General features: G+C 41.8%; 1 protein-coding gene and 1 long non-coding RNA gene across 3 annotated transcripts in view; both read right to left on the reverse strand.

The window, feature by feature from the left end:
- Nucleotides 1-3,132: 3,132 nt before the first annotated feature.
- The window catches only part of TRAF3 (TNF receptor associated factor 3), an 88,725-nt gene continuing 77,087 nt past the window's right edge, over nt 3,133-14,770 (reverse strand). For both annotated transcript variants that reach the window (XM_080980719.1, XM_080980718.1), the window contains exon 13: nt 3,133-12,467. In XM_080980719.1, the coding sequence (XP_080836845.1) occupies nt 11,896-12,467 (572 nt within the window). In that variant the 3' untranslated portion in view covers nt 3,133-11,895. The remainder of the gene's footprint in view (nt 12,468-14,770) is intronic.
- The window catches only part of LOC308470420, a 51,410-nt gene continuing 39,772 nt past the window's right edge, over nt 3,133-14,770 (reverse strand). Inside the window, exon 2 of the long non-coding RNA XR_013982418.1 lies at nt 3,133-6,433. This is a non-coding gene — a long non-coding RNA (uncharacterized lncRNA). The remainder of the gene's footprint in view (nt 6,434-14,770) is intronic.

The raw sequence follows: 14,770 nt of genomic DNA on the forward strand, positions 1-14,770 counted from the left end.
GGGCTTTCTACATTTCTTAACAATTTAATGTTATTTTAATGCAATTCATTGTTAGCCTCTGTTTAGTGGATGACGATTAGCTGGTTTTAGCTTGGATGCGGGTCTTTTAAATTTTTTAAACGTTAATATGAACGTGCCAGCATTGATTTCTATTTTTTTTTGTTGGCTTTGTTATCGTGTTTGCATTTTGATGCTTTCATCGTACACCGCCTAGAGCCCTTCGCTGCATGAAATTGATAAATATACCAGACAAACAAAATTATGGAAAAGACTGAGAAAACAGCGTGAAGTCACAGAGCTGGAAGCTGTCCCTCTGATCCGGAGGCATGTATGGCTTCAACGCCTGATCCTTAAGAACTCCAGAGCATCTGTGCTGGATCAGAACAAAGGCCCAGCAACTTGTTTACCACAGTGGCTAACAAAATGCCTCTGGGAAGCCTTAAAAAAGGATATGAGGGCAATAGCTTTTTGTTTTTGCTCAGCAACTTCCGTGAGTGGAAGGAGCATATCGCCATGACGACTGATAGCCACAGCCTCTATGAATTTGTCCAACTCCCAAAGCATGTTCAGGGCAAAGGATGCCAGAACCTAATTTGGTGCGATCCCATTCTGCTTATAAACAATCTGCTCCCAAGAAACTGTGATGCCGAAACCTGAATACTGTACCCCAATCAAGTTCATAGCAGTACGTTACTTCCATACTCAAGTGTCCTGGGGAAAAGGGACATCGCAGCAACCTACAGCACAGAATATACTACCATTTTATTCCTCAACAATGACATAATTAGACCTTAAGGTCCATAAACAGCAACACTCTAGAGGTCCCGGGCCCTAAGGAAGTCACATTAGCCTCAACCAGGGCCAGGGCCTTTTCAACACTGGCTCCGGCCTGGTGGAACGCTCTGCCTCATGAGACCAGGGCCCTGCAGGATCTGATTTCTTTCCGCAGGGCCTGTAAGACAGAGTTGTTCCGCCTGGCCTTTGGTTTGGAATCAACTTGATCCCCTTCCCCTCTTTCATTTCTCCTTCTGTGATGGAACTCCTATTTGGGGACTTCCCTGGCTTTTTTCTGGCCCATGTAGGACCAGTCTGGATAGTTGGCCTTGGCAAAGATTTGACGTTTTCATCCCCAAAAAGTTTTTGAGTTGAGTTTCTACTAAAATGAGGCTGCATTTTAATGTTGTGTTTTAATCTTGTTTTTAAGTTGTATTTTAATCAATTGTTTTATGCCTGGTGTTAGCTGCCCTGAGCCCGGTCTTGGCTGGTGAGGGTGGGGTATAAATAAAAATATATATTATTATCATAATCATCATCATCATCATCATCATCATCATCATCATCCAACTGAACTCCTGCACTTTGTTTTAACCTAGCCAATGAAGAGTTTCACTATGTAAAAGAATCTGGTTTAAAATGTGTTAAATATTTTGGTTTTTCTAATACTTCTTTGCTGCTCCACATAAGAAAGTCCCAGCTCTTAGTATATCACAACTTTCATTGTTTCATTTCATCCTTTTCAGATTTTCATGCTTTGCCTGTTTTGTTGCTGAGTATATGAAAAAGCTGTGAAAACTGATTGGATTGAATTTCATATTGTTGTAAGACCAGCTCTACAAAATATTGAAATCTTCCCACTACTATATTGCTGCCAATTAAGTAAGATGCTATCCATTTCTTTGTCCAAGGTATTAAACTAATGTAGTGAACTATACCTGATAGGAATTGATTGAGAAGCCAAACTTAATAGTTCTTGTTTACTGTCACTCTCCACTCAATAATACACCAAGACTGAAATTGTATGCCCACTTTCCTGGGAGTAAGCAATGCTGAACTCAATGCGCTTACTTTTGAATAGGCATGCATAAGATTGCACTATAAATGAAATGTTGAAATCCACCATTTGTCAGACCTTGATAGTTCCTTCAAGTTATTAAAAGGATGTCTATGTTAAGCCAAGAGATAGCCTGCATTCAAAAATTGATCCAACACGTATCTCAGTGAAAGAAAATTCAAATCCTTTGTGGAAACAAATCTACACAGGATTGTATTTATCCCAGTGTTTCCCAAAATCAGATCTCCAGCTGTTTTTGAACTACAATTCCCATCATCCCTGACCACTGGTACTGCTGGCTAGGAATGATGGGAGTTGTAGTCTAAAAACAGCTGGAGACCCCAAGTTTGGGAAACACTGATCTATACACCATGAGTTAAGTTGTGGTTCTCCAGATGTTGGGGGACTGCAACTCTCGTAATTCCTAACCATCGGCTATAGAGATAATGGGATTTCGGAGTCCAGGAACATCTCAGGGACCACAGATGATTTTGGGGGGGGGGGGTTATTGGGTTGTTGTTGTTTTGATTATGTATTTTGTGATTTTTGTATTTTTATTTTGTTCTGTGAACCGCAGTGAGACCTCTGGGTATAGGGTGGTATATAAATTCGAAGAAGAAGAAGAAGATTCCCCATTTGTGAGAGAACATGTTTCTAGGAGCCATGAAAGTGAACTGGAAATGGCTCGACACCATACGACAAAATAAAAACACAATTCTGTTTATTTAAAAAATATCACTTCCTATTTAGGTTTATTTCCCCTCCCCCCTTTAATACAGTTCAGCATTTCAAAGTTTTGCATTCTACACACTGTTCTCATTTATTAGCATCAAAACACAAGACATAGCAAGACCTTCAAACACAAATAAATACCAAATAACAATACAACAAACCGAAGGACAACATATAATAATGCTATTGGGAAATCAGGGCTTGTTGCTAATCATTATTAACAACCTGGGTATTGCTGAGCAATAAATTATACACTTTAAAAGTTCTTTTCCTTTAAAAAATAAACATACAAAAACCACTGATTACCAGATTCACTTACTTGCACTGTATCCTTTATAGCTATCAATAATTAAGACAGGCAGAATATACACAGTCAAATGAGGTTGGCCTTCTTTGGTCTTTGTTTCTGGATCAGAAAACCGAACACAACCAATGTACCTTTTTACCAAATATGAAATAAAAAGAAGTCACACAAGTTTTATACAGACTGATTTTGTACACAGTTCATGATTACTGGTGTGTTTTCAACAGATATTTCTTCTTGGAAAAGGATGCCCATATTTTTTCCCCCAGCTCATTCAATAAATGGCATTTTATGGATGTTAAAAGGTTATCCTACTTGTCCTAAAGGAGAATGGATTCATTGCCCATCTCTTCAGCACGGGGGTGTCTCCCAACACCCCCTTTTTATCCCTAAATCATGAGAGCTTTTGGATCACAGCTGGGTGGGGAAATTATATATTTTCTTATAGTCATACAAAATGCAGAAGATATATATATCCTAGATAGCTACATGGAAAACAATACTATGTGAATGATTTGGTGCCTCAGCACTAGCAAAAGCATTATTCCCACCCCCCACCCCCAATTCTACAAGTACCAAAAACTCCGCGAGCAGAAGCAGTAATGGCTGGGAAATTATTTGCTCGCAAGCACCAGCCCAGTTCATAGCTCTAAGAGTATTCTCTCTGCAGGGAACGAGATCCCTTAAAGTATGCCGATAAATGGTTTAATCTCTCTCTCTATATATAAACCAGTTTACCAAGCAATCTGCAGGCAACACTGCCTTTTGTAAGAAGTTTAAAGTCCTTGCAGAACTAGCCACTGCAGTTAATAGTTTTGTTCTTAAGGACGACTTTTGAGTCCCTTACATGGCGGGTGGGATGGATGAAATCTAACCAGCAGAGTTAGGAAGGGAATCCCAATCTTAACTCCAAAAGCATTATGGGATTCCAGTTCAAAGCTGCATGCTTACAAATATTAAGTGTTAGCATGAATTCCCCATTAATAATAATGAAAATTATTGAATATTGACTCTCACTGCCTGATCCTAAGCTTCGATAAACCTTGCCGATTCTCGCTTGGAATATGGTCTCCTGATAGCTGGTCCCGCAAGTCACGCTCAGCGTAATGCCAGAAGTGCAAACAAATGTTTAGGATCAGGGCTTAAAACTGTGAAGTGGAAGACAAAAAAGCTACATAGTCTTGCCAATATGTCAGAAGGTAATTTAGGATGAAACAGATCCCTTTTGTGGTGTATCACTGCTTCGAAACAATGAAGGATGCCCCCTCATCAGCACCCATTAACGTACCTATTCCTACATCTGGCACAGGTCTCAATAAAGTCTAGGGATCAGTTCCAACGCAATATTTTGCATCTGAAGGATGGCTCCTGAATTAATCATTCTCATGGGTGCGTACTTGGAAAACACTGTCAGAACGGGCCAGTAATTCTACAAGAGGAGAATGGAACATCGAACTCCTCAGTATGCACATGTAAGTTATGAGCAAGTTATATAACCAATAAGTGCATGGATAGCATATACACATTTCTTGAGAATACATTTCAGTAGCCATGCTGCAGATGCAAGAATGTTACGTTGGATTAAAAGGCAGGAAGTAATAGTAAAGCCCTCAGTATTTTATTTTTGTTTAAAGTACATAATTAAAGTATTCACAGTGGAAAAGGTGACAGAACCAGAATTAAGTCATGCACTTAAAAATATTTTGAGTTTTCCTTGTCCAATAAAGCCCTTAAAAACTGAATCCTCTAAAACAAAGAACATAAATTGCTGTATCAGAAGATTTTTTTTTTATAAAACCAAGACACAGGTTATCGTTTATTACTGGGCACAAGTGGGAATATGTTATGCTAAGCTTCTCGTTAATCTCATGAGCTCTGAAGAGTAAAAAGGGACACTGGAACATGGACAGCCGAGTCACCACATCACAAATACATTCCCAAAGCATGACAGCCGATATGTCAGTTATAGACTTTGCAATCTGTAAAACAGGTTCCTTGTCCCCCATCCTCCATCCCCCCCCCCCAAATACCCCTTCTTTATGGGTTAGAGATCAAAAAGGATGTTTCAGTGGCCTGAAAGCAGCACAAGGAAGTAAGAGCTGGTGTTTACCATATAGCACCAACACCAGCTTTTCCTCTGTGCAACATTCAATTTCTACATAAATAAGCAATTCTATATTTATTCATTTTTTGAGGCTTGACTGACATTTTGTAAAGCAGTGCACAGATGAAAGATGCACCAAGCACCAAGAGCTGTTATTTTAAACAGACTTTAAATCCCAGGTTCATTGGCTTGTAATTGTTTTTGGATTTATAACAGTGAAGAGTACTAAACAGTTAACTGTGGAAGCTGGTAGACATTCTCACACTGCCAATTTACTTATTGTTTTGTCCCTCCTGTCCCTGTATTCCATTTCGGTCTGCTGAGTTCTATGGTCAGTTTCTAGCTTGACCCTATGGCCCCTCCAGAGGCTCTCAGATATGGATGTTTCCAAGAAGCAAGCAGGCTGCTACTTCACATCAGCCAAAGCTGATCTTTTATGTTCTGGGCTTTCGTTGCCCAAAACTATTACTTACATCCATGAGCCCCTAACATTCGCAGCAAAGGGAGGAGGTGGAAGGTAATTGAGCTACTAGAAAAGGACAAATTTCTGTGAGATTAAAGCTTCTGTCTTTTGCCTTGGAAAAAACCGAAACAGAACACATGATTTGTAGCAAACCAAGGCTATGATCTATTATATTAGGGTTTGTGCGGCACCAATTTTAAGGTTTCTTTCGTGGGCTTATTTCACAGAACTACAGTTCCCCCACTCCTAGTGGCAACTGGTTTAAAAACTTTTCTTGGATTTGGCACAAAAACATTTCAAGAGGACAGCCCTGGCTGTGCACAGGAGCTATTTCTCCCTATCACCTCCCTTTTTTTGTGTACAAGGGACAAAAGGAAGGAACTTCTTTATGACCAGGTCAGACTATTTTGTTTCTGTCCACCTGGCTATTGTGATTTGCATGAGCCCCCCTGGGTCTCCAGGAGAGGCCCTTTAAATCATCAGATACCTGGTCCTTTGAGGTGGAGATGCCAGGGATTTTATCCAGCACCTTTTGCATGTCAAACATGTGCTCTACCTCCCAGCTACTGCTTCTCTCCCTATTAAGGGACTTTAGAGAACAGTTGGGAGCAGCTATTGGGAGTATGTGCTTAGAAGAATTCCGGCATGTGCTACATGCCTTTAGCTCCAGACCTGGAAAAAAAATTACCAAGTTGTTGTTGTTGTTTTTCTTCTTAAAACCTGCCCACCTCTTTATACATTTGCATAGTTTGCATAAATGAAGGCATCAAGACTACAGGAGATTGGAACTTGTGTCATCGAGGTGCAGAAAACATCTCCTGTAGTGACTGCTCTATGCCAGCCTTTGCATGCACCAATCAGTATTTCTAAAGAGGCTGGTTTGTCAGTGAAATGCCTGTTCAGCACGATGAAAAAGAGATATAAACAGGTGAGGTTTTAGAGAGAGAAAAAGCCCACTCAAAGTTTTATAAGCAGGAGAAATTGGTAGTACAGTCATACCTCATGTTACGTTTGCTTCAGGTTACGTCCCACGGTGACCCGGAAGTACCGGAAAGGGTTACTTCCGGGTTTCGCCACTCGCGCATGCGCAGAAGCGCAACATGACGTCACGTGCATGCGCAGAAGCGCCGAATCGCAACCTGCGTGTGCGCAGACGCGCTGCTGCGAGTTGCGCTCTTTTCACGTTGCGAACGGGCCTCTGGAACGGGTCCCGTTCGCAACCAGAGGTACCACTGTACTTTGAGCAATACAATCCCAATCATTATACCAAATCTCTATTTGAATTTTGACAAAGATTAGTATGGCAAAACATAAACATTCCACATCTTTGAGTTTCCCTTCTCCCAAGGCGTAAGGGAATGCAGCTTTTATAAAGGAACTGAGAGTGCACCTCACTTTTAAAGTTTTAAGAGATCTATTACATTCCATCGCTTGTAGAGCCATATCTCCACTTCTTTTCTTCCTATTCTACATTCTTCTCAAGAACAATGAAAGTTACAGTACAAGGCTGAAAGTCAATGCTGCATTTTAGCCGCTCGCATCTTACTCAATAATTGTGTCGTAGACAGCAGCTGAAACGAAATCAACAGAGAAGCAATGCAAATACAGTCATGCAGGAAGATCACACGTTGATCTTCAGGCACCGGAACAGTTTACTCCTGTTTGGATCTGAGACTTTAAAAAGAAGAAAATAGGAAACAGGGCAGACGCATGTGGTGCAAAAATTGTTTGATGCGGAAGTCTAAAGTGCTTTGTAGAAGGTAGGAAACAAAAGCTGCTTTGAAACGTAGAATGGGGAGATAAAGGACAGCAGCAATGGGACTGTGCTTTCTTAAGCAGTCAGTGGCTAGAATTGTACTTTCAACACTGAGTTCTATATACCCTCGTGTTGCAACACAAAAAGCTACAGTTATGCAACACCAGTGCAACTGTGGGGTTATCACAGGAGTGCAGAAGGGCGACTAATCAACTAATGAATGATCTATGCATCACCAAATTGGCCCTACAAGGCCATGAAGGGAGAAGTGTGATTTTGGGTTGTGCTCCCTCCCGAAACTGTAGGATCCTGACATTTGAGCATCTTTTTGAGCCATTTTAAGACCTTTAAACTGGGGCTGGCTTTTGCAATCAGAGTGGGGAAACTGCTTGCTATATTCCTTTTATTTAACTTGTCTTTTTATGACACACTTTTTTTTTTACCTACCTGAGCATTTGAGATAGGCTACAAATGTAAATAAAATAATTCTGAAAACTTGAGGAAAGTTTAAAAAATAAAAGGAAAAATAAAGACATTACCCAATAGTGCAAACCCTAATCTTATTTGAAGGCTGCATCTTCAGAGAGTTAAGGTTATCTTAAGTTCAGGAAACTGCTTCCTCCCCAAACAACTGTCCTGTGTGGCAGGCCAGCCAAATTTACTGCAGTTGTTCATCAGAAAAAGTGAGCCAATCAAGGTATATTCTATGAGCCAGCAAGTACTTAGGCTTACATCTTTATTAAATATCGAGTACAGTGGTACCTTGGGTTTAAGAACAGCTTAGTTTATGTACAACTTGGATTAAGAACGCTGCAAACCCAGAAGTAGGTGTTTTGGTTTATGAACTTTGTCTCGGAAGCAGAAGCAGCAGCAGTTTGGATTTGATATCCCGATTTATCACTACCCGAAGGAGTCTCAAAGTGGCTAACATTCTCCTTTCCCTTCCTCCCCCATAACAAACACTCTGTGAGGTGAGTGGGGCCGAGAGACTTCAAGAAGTGTGACTAGCCCAAGGTCACCCAGCAGCTGCATGTGGAGGAGCGGAGACGCGAACCCGGTTCCCCAGATTATGAGTCTACCGCTCTTAACCACTACACCACACATGTTCTGCTTCCTGTTGAGTGTGTTCCATTTGTAAATTGAGTCCCCCGCTGCTACGGGAAAGCACGCCTTGGTTTAAGAACGGACTTCCGGAACGGATTAAATTTGTAAACCAAGGTACCACTGTACTGTGATATATAACCTACTTACAACATGGCAGACTGCATACTTCACCTAAGATTAGTGGCCAGTATCCTGAGCTGAACATGATTTTGCTAAGATGCACAGCCCTCAAAAAACACTTGGCTTGAAGTGAGTGACAAAGAAAGTTGTGATGTGGAAACGGGAGTCCCAAAAGTCATGTCTGTTGTAAACAGCACCATGTTTGAAAGTCAAAATCCCACCCAACCCTTTTGGTAGTCCAAGCTACCTCTTTTCTTGCAGGGTTGCGGGAGGGATTGCTTTTTAACAATGGAGAGAATCTGCACTATGAGTTATATGAGGAGCATTTGATATAATGAGGATGGCAGAAAGAAAGTAAAAAATCCACATCACGATGGAGGGAAAATAATTATAGCAACCAGTGTCATAGCTGGTGCTGTATTTACTCTGATGTTCGGCCTTCTTTAAATGTAGTAACATTTAAATGCCGAGGTCCCAATCAGGATACGGCCCAACGAGATTTAAGCTTCGGGAAGCTGTTGACTTAATTTAAACACCATAAAGCGAAAACATAGAACTGTAAGCACGTCAGAGAGTTGACTTCAGAAAGCGAAAACATAGAACTGTAAGCACATCAGAGAGTTTACAAGCTGAAAATTAGACTTCTGTGGACTCAGGAAAAAGAGAGACTGCACTGACTACTACTCTGTTCACATTTTCTAGGGTTTCAAAAAGAAAGAGATGTTTTGAAAGGAATTCTGCACTGCATGGGGTCTGGGTCATCCTCTAGCAGTATCATATTCAAACAGGACATAAACTGTTCGTAGAAGACCGCGCTCGTAAAATGCCCATGACGTAATAGCAATGAGGAGGGTGAGCCCTTTGGACATTTCCACTAGGGAATCCTGTTTTCAGTAAAATTCTGTAATGCATATACAAAAGCTCAGCTGCCTACATTCATGACTATTAAAAGAGTACCACAAGCCAACTTAACACTTTCCTCTAAAGCAGAAGGTTATGGGTTTACACCGGCCTGCGTAAAACTGCGCCAGGTTGTCTCTTCGGCAGGAGAAGTCTTCCTTTCGTGTCAGAGCTAGGATTTTAACGCTTGCCTTTCTCACGTCAGTTTGCACCAGCGGACACAGCTAAGTTAGTACCATAAGAGAAAAATACAGTACTTTGAACCATGGAAGGCAAGAAGAGGAAGACAGGTTGCTACTGAATGCTTTGGCTGCCAGGCAGCAGGCAGTACTTAAGCAGGTGCCTGGGAAAAAATAAAAATAAAAATAAAATAGCCCCACGAGGATCACTCGGCATGCACGGTACGTATATATTTGTTAACAGAACAAAAGGGGGGGGGGAGCCTTTGGCAGGCACTGAGTGAAAAGGCACAGCCATAAAAGACAATGGCAAGAGCAAGGAACTTAACTACAATGACGTGAGGTTTCAACTGAGCCCTAGACATGGAACTCTGGCTATAACACCCGACCGAAGCGGAAAGGTTGAGTGGGTACAACAATTGACTGGTTAGGAAAACGGGGGCCACGATCCCTCTGCCCACGTGCACGTCAGCTCTGTCCAGGGGGAGCACTCTTAAGTGTTACACAGCCACCCATGCAATTAAAAAGCAGCACCCACATGGTTGGTGTAGTACAGGTCAAGCGATGCCATTAGACTTACTAGTCGCACAAGGGACTATTAAAAACAAAAGTCGGTAAGTTCTGTGGGTTGCAATCAGCATGATTCGAAGGCTGGGAAAGATGCTTCCTAGTAAAGGCTCAGGTAGTAGTTTATAATAGCAGGGTCCTGTGGGTTTTCCCTGCAGGGATGCATGTCGCACCCGCCAGAAAACCAACCCCCCCTGAATACATCCCCTTGCAAATTCTGAAACCGAGCCAGTTTGAAATGATGTTAGCTCTGCTACCTAGGAGCATGGCATCATTGAACAGCCGCTCTCCTTGGAAACAGGGGCGCTGTCAGAAGTCCTGGCTCCATAGGAGCACCGTGCACCAAATATATATATATAGCACCTGAAGAAGTAGTATTCCACAACACTGAACGGATGGAATATCTGGTTAAGTCAGAAGCGCAGCTGTTTGGCTTCTGTTTCCGTATCCTGCGAAAAATATTGGCGTGGGTTTTTACAGACCAGTCAGCACATTATGCCTAAAGTCCAGTTAAAAAAAATGACCATTTCAGGAATCTGAACTTAAAATCTGAATACAAAGCTATGAGCTATAAAGCAGCACGTTACAGCTAAGGCACATGAATTGCATGCAAGCCACCGTTTCTCCATTTAAGACACTGCTTTCTCCTAACGGATTGTCCTCTGCAAGATGCGGTTAATTCCCAAGCAGAGGATCAATTAGCAGGTTTCCTATATAGGTATTACTCAGCACTATGCCCCCTTCTCAAACACCAAAAATATGTTGCACATTTATGCTTTAGCAAAAAAATAGATTATATATAGATATATAGATATATTTTTATAGAGCTTGGTCTGAGCGCATGAGGCAGAACTTTAAAAACATACAGGATTCCGTTTAGAACTCCAAAGTTCAACAAATGCCCTATTTTAGGGTGAAAATTATAAATCTGATAATGATGCACAGCATCCATGAGTGATTATTTTTTCTTAATTTTGAAATAGTGTCATTAACTACGACATATATTGTTAGGTTTACATTTCTAAAGAGAAATAACAGCTGTAGTTGAATAGTTTCTTTTCATATCACAAGTGATAACCTGCATTTGATCTTTTTTTTTTCTTCCAAGAAATATCAGTCTATCAACAGTTTTAAAATAAAATGCTTTTTTTCTGTAGCAATTAATAGAACTCTAAACAAAAATATGACTCTGATTTAGACACTTTCAAGAAGATCTGGACATTCTGTCGAGGTCTTCTGGCAAAGTAATTATTTTAAAACAGAGACCAGGAGAGGCCTTAAAAATAAACAATATACTGTATTTCAGACAGGATTGCACTTATCGATTTTCAAAGTAATAATATCTTTTAACTGCAATGTTACTTCATAATTTCTTCTTCTTCTTTTTTAACTTAACATGCTGACAGTTTCTAGCTAACCCACATGTGAACTTTTACTTTTGTTTTCTAGTTAAAAAGGAATAAAAGTTTCATGTCTTTTCCAGCACAGGATATTTTGTCTCCCCCCCCCCCCCCTCCAACCGATTAGAGATTACCAATAAATTACGAAAAGGTTTTCTGACTGTAATCGTTTGTCCTCGTGAGGATTAAGTGACTTGTCAGAACTCGAAGTGTTCCTATTAGTTTTAATTAGAAAATATACCATGGTATGACTTCTTAATGGGTTGCTACGTTTGCCATTGGACCCCTATGCAAATTTATGCCTCCAAACGCTTCCTTCTGATAACACAAGGTGGTCCCCTCTGAGCTTTAGGGACCTCTTATTGAAGACAGGTAGATATAAAAAAGAGCCCCAAATGGAGTTGTCTTCTGTTGAATCTGCCTCTCTGCTATACGTCAGGGGTCTGGTAGGTCTGATGTATCCACTATGACTTTAATAAAAATAGTATCATCTTTAATATATGTTCCGTTTTCTAGAACAGTCTGTGCAACGAAGACTGGGCAGCCAGAAGCAATATTCATTTCTCCGGTGGGCTTCTTGAAACTACTGCTGTTGGGGTCTGGTTTGAAGGCATCCCCTAAATGGCGCCTGGAAGGTCCTTGATCCATCAACATAAGGGTGACTTTTTGCTTGAAGGGCCACGGAAGCAACGCGTCGTATTCTCCCCGCATGATGACAAAGAACAAGGACAAGTGCGTCCCTTTCCCCATGCCGTCTCCGTTGAGATAAACTCTGGCACACATCTTATAGCCGAAGTACCCCGTATAAAAAGGTTGACTGTATAAGGACAACGTCTTCCCCATCACCGCCTCTTGCTTCCGACGTTTATAATCTCGGATTTTCCAGATCAATATTCCATTGTAGCTGGCCGTTTCCAAAACTTGAAAGCGGAGATCCATATCAGCCAATCGGATGTCGTGGACGCTCAGCATCTGATCATGCCTAGATAATTGGGATTCTAGCAGACCTGGAAGGAAAAGAGAGAAAACCCAAACATTGTCAAGGAAAAACATTTATTCAGGTGGGTTTTCAGGTCAGTTTTTAAAAACGATATTGGGCTTCTTTTTCCTTGGGACCTGAAAACACAATGTGAACAATGTAATGTGATGGATCTCAGCAGTTAGCCTACACACACACACACACACACACACACACACTCTACATTACATTACTGCTTGTGCAGATGGATCTCAGCAGTTAGCCTACACACACACACACACACACACACTACATTACATTACTGCTCGTGCAGACAGATGTGTCCAAGTGCAAAAAAGATGTAAAAAGCTCAATATGAAATGTTATCAGCAACAAAAATGCAAGGAAAGAAAGCAATACTTTGACAACATGACCCAAAACACAGCCTTAAGACAAGGCACACCTTACTGCCAGTTTCTAATTAATGCTTAGTCCACAGCGCTTTCACTGTGACATTTTGCTCTGTGAAAGTTGCAAAAAAAGAAGAAAAACCTTGCAATTTTGACTAAGTGTTAAAGAAAGGTGCACAGTAGCATCCACAGCAGGCAGAACTGGGTGTGGTGGGATGTCTTACCTGGCTTCCCAACCCAGTGGTGGCTGCTGGGAACCAAGGAAAGAGGGGCGAGGCAGTGGAGAGGTCAGCAAAGTGTGGACACAGCAGCAGGAACGGCTCATCCCCTTCCCTGCGGCACCTGCCCCAACCTCTCCACTACCTTGCCCGTCTTGGTTACTAGCAGCGACCTGGGCATTAGGAAGCCAGGTTGGCAACATCCTACCCCACTTGCCACTACTAGTACTTGTTAGTAATAATATAATAATTTATTATTTATACCCCACCCATCTGGCTGAGTTTCCCCAGCCACTCTGGGCGGCTCCCAGTCGAGTGTTAAAAACAATACAGCATTAAATATTAAAAACTTCCCTAAACAGGGCTGCCTTCAGATGTCTCTTAAAGATAGGATAGCTGCTTATTTCCTTCACATCTGAAGGGAGGGCGTTCCACAGGGCGGGTGCCACTACTGAGAAGGCCCTCTGTCTGGTTCCCTGTAACCTCACTTCTCGCAACGAAGGAATTGCCAGAAGGTCCTCGGCGCTGGATCTCAGTGTCTGGGCTAAACGATGGGGGTGGAGACGCTCCTTCAGGTATACTGGACCGAGGCCGTTTAGGGCTTTAAAGGTCAGCACCAACACTTTGAATTGTGCTCAGAAACGTACTGGGAGCCAATGCAGATCTCTCAGGACCGGTGTTATGTGGTCCCAGCGGCCACTCCCAGTCTAGCTGCCGCATTCTGGATTAATTGCAGTTTCCGGGTCACCTTCAAAGGTAGCCCCACATAGAGCGCATTGCAGTAGTCCAAGCAGGAGATAACTAGAGCATGCACCACTCTGGCAAGACAGTCTGTGTGCAGATAGGGTCTTAGCCTGCGTACCAGGTGGAACTGGTAGACAGCTAGTAGAATTGTTGGTATTTTAACAACGTAAGAACATAAAAAGGGAATTGCTGGTTCAGACCGAAGGCTTACATAGCATCCTGCTCCAACAGCGGCCAACCAGATGCCTATGGGAAGCCCACAAGCAAAATAGGAGCACAAAAGCACTTCCTTGCTTGCAACATACAGCAACTGTGATTCAAAGGCATACCAGAGGTACTATAGCAATCAACTCAGAGAAGGAGAAGTTATATGCTTAATGCCTGTATATATTCTCTGTGATCTCAACTGAATAAGAGACCTGCTCTATGGGACTCCATAATCAATTTTCAAAATTCATGGTCTCCAGCAACATAAGTCTAAATGGCTGTGCCCCATTGTGCCCCCCCTTCAGGTAGCAAGGGGGAGAGCGCCCTGTGCGCTGGTGAAATTCCACCTGTCGCCATCAGGCACAACACCCCAACCTGAGCACTGAGTTACAGATCGATATACTACTGTTCAGCAATGAATGGACTCATATTTACACAACAGTCCAAGCAAGGTGCATTAACAGATGGCTTATTCTTCATAAAAGTTATTTTTTCTTCTTGCTGATTCGCGTTTGAACCAAACCGTATCGGGTAAGCCGCTAAGAAAGGCGTGCGTCATATTGCTAATTTGTGGTTTTTATTACTTTGTTCACAGAATAAGGCAACGGCCTCCTTTGTTTTATCATGGTGATGCTCAGATGAAACATCCCTCTGAACTACACATAAAAGACTGTAAGCCCTACAGTAAAAGCAGCCACAGATTATAAATGGGGAGGCTATTAAGGATTGGGGGAGGAACGATGACATTTTTGAAAACCGATTATGCTTTTGAA

This window comes from Podarcis pityusensis (genome assembly GCF_964106645.2).
Source record: "Podarcis pityusensis genome assembly, chromosome: 1".
In the NCBI taxonomy this organism is placed as follows: Eukaryota; Metazoa; Chordata; class Lepidosauria; order Squamata; family Lacertidae; genus Podarcis; species Podarcis pityusensis.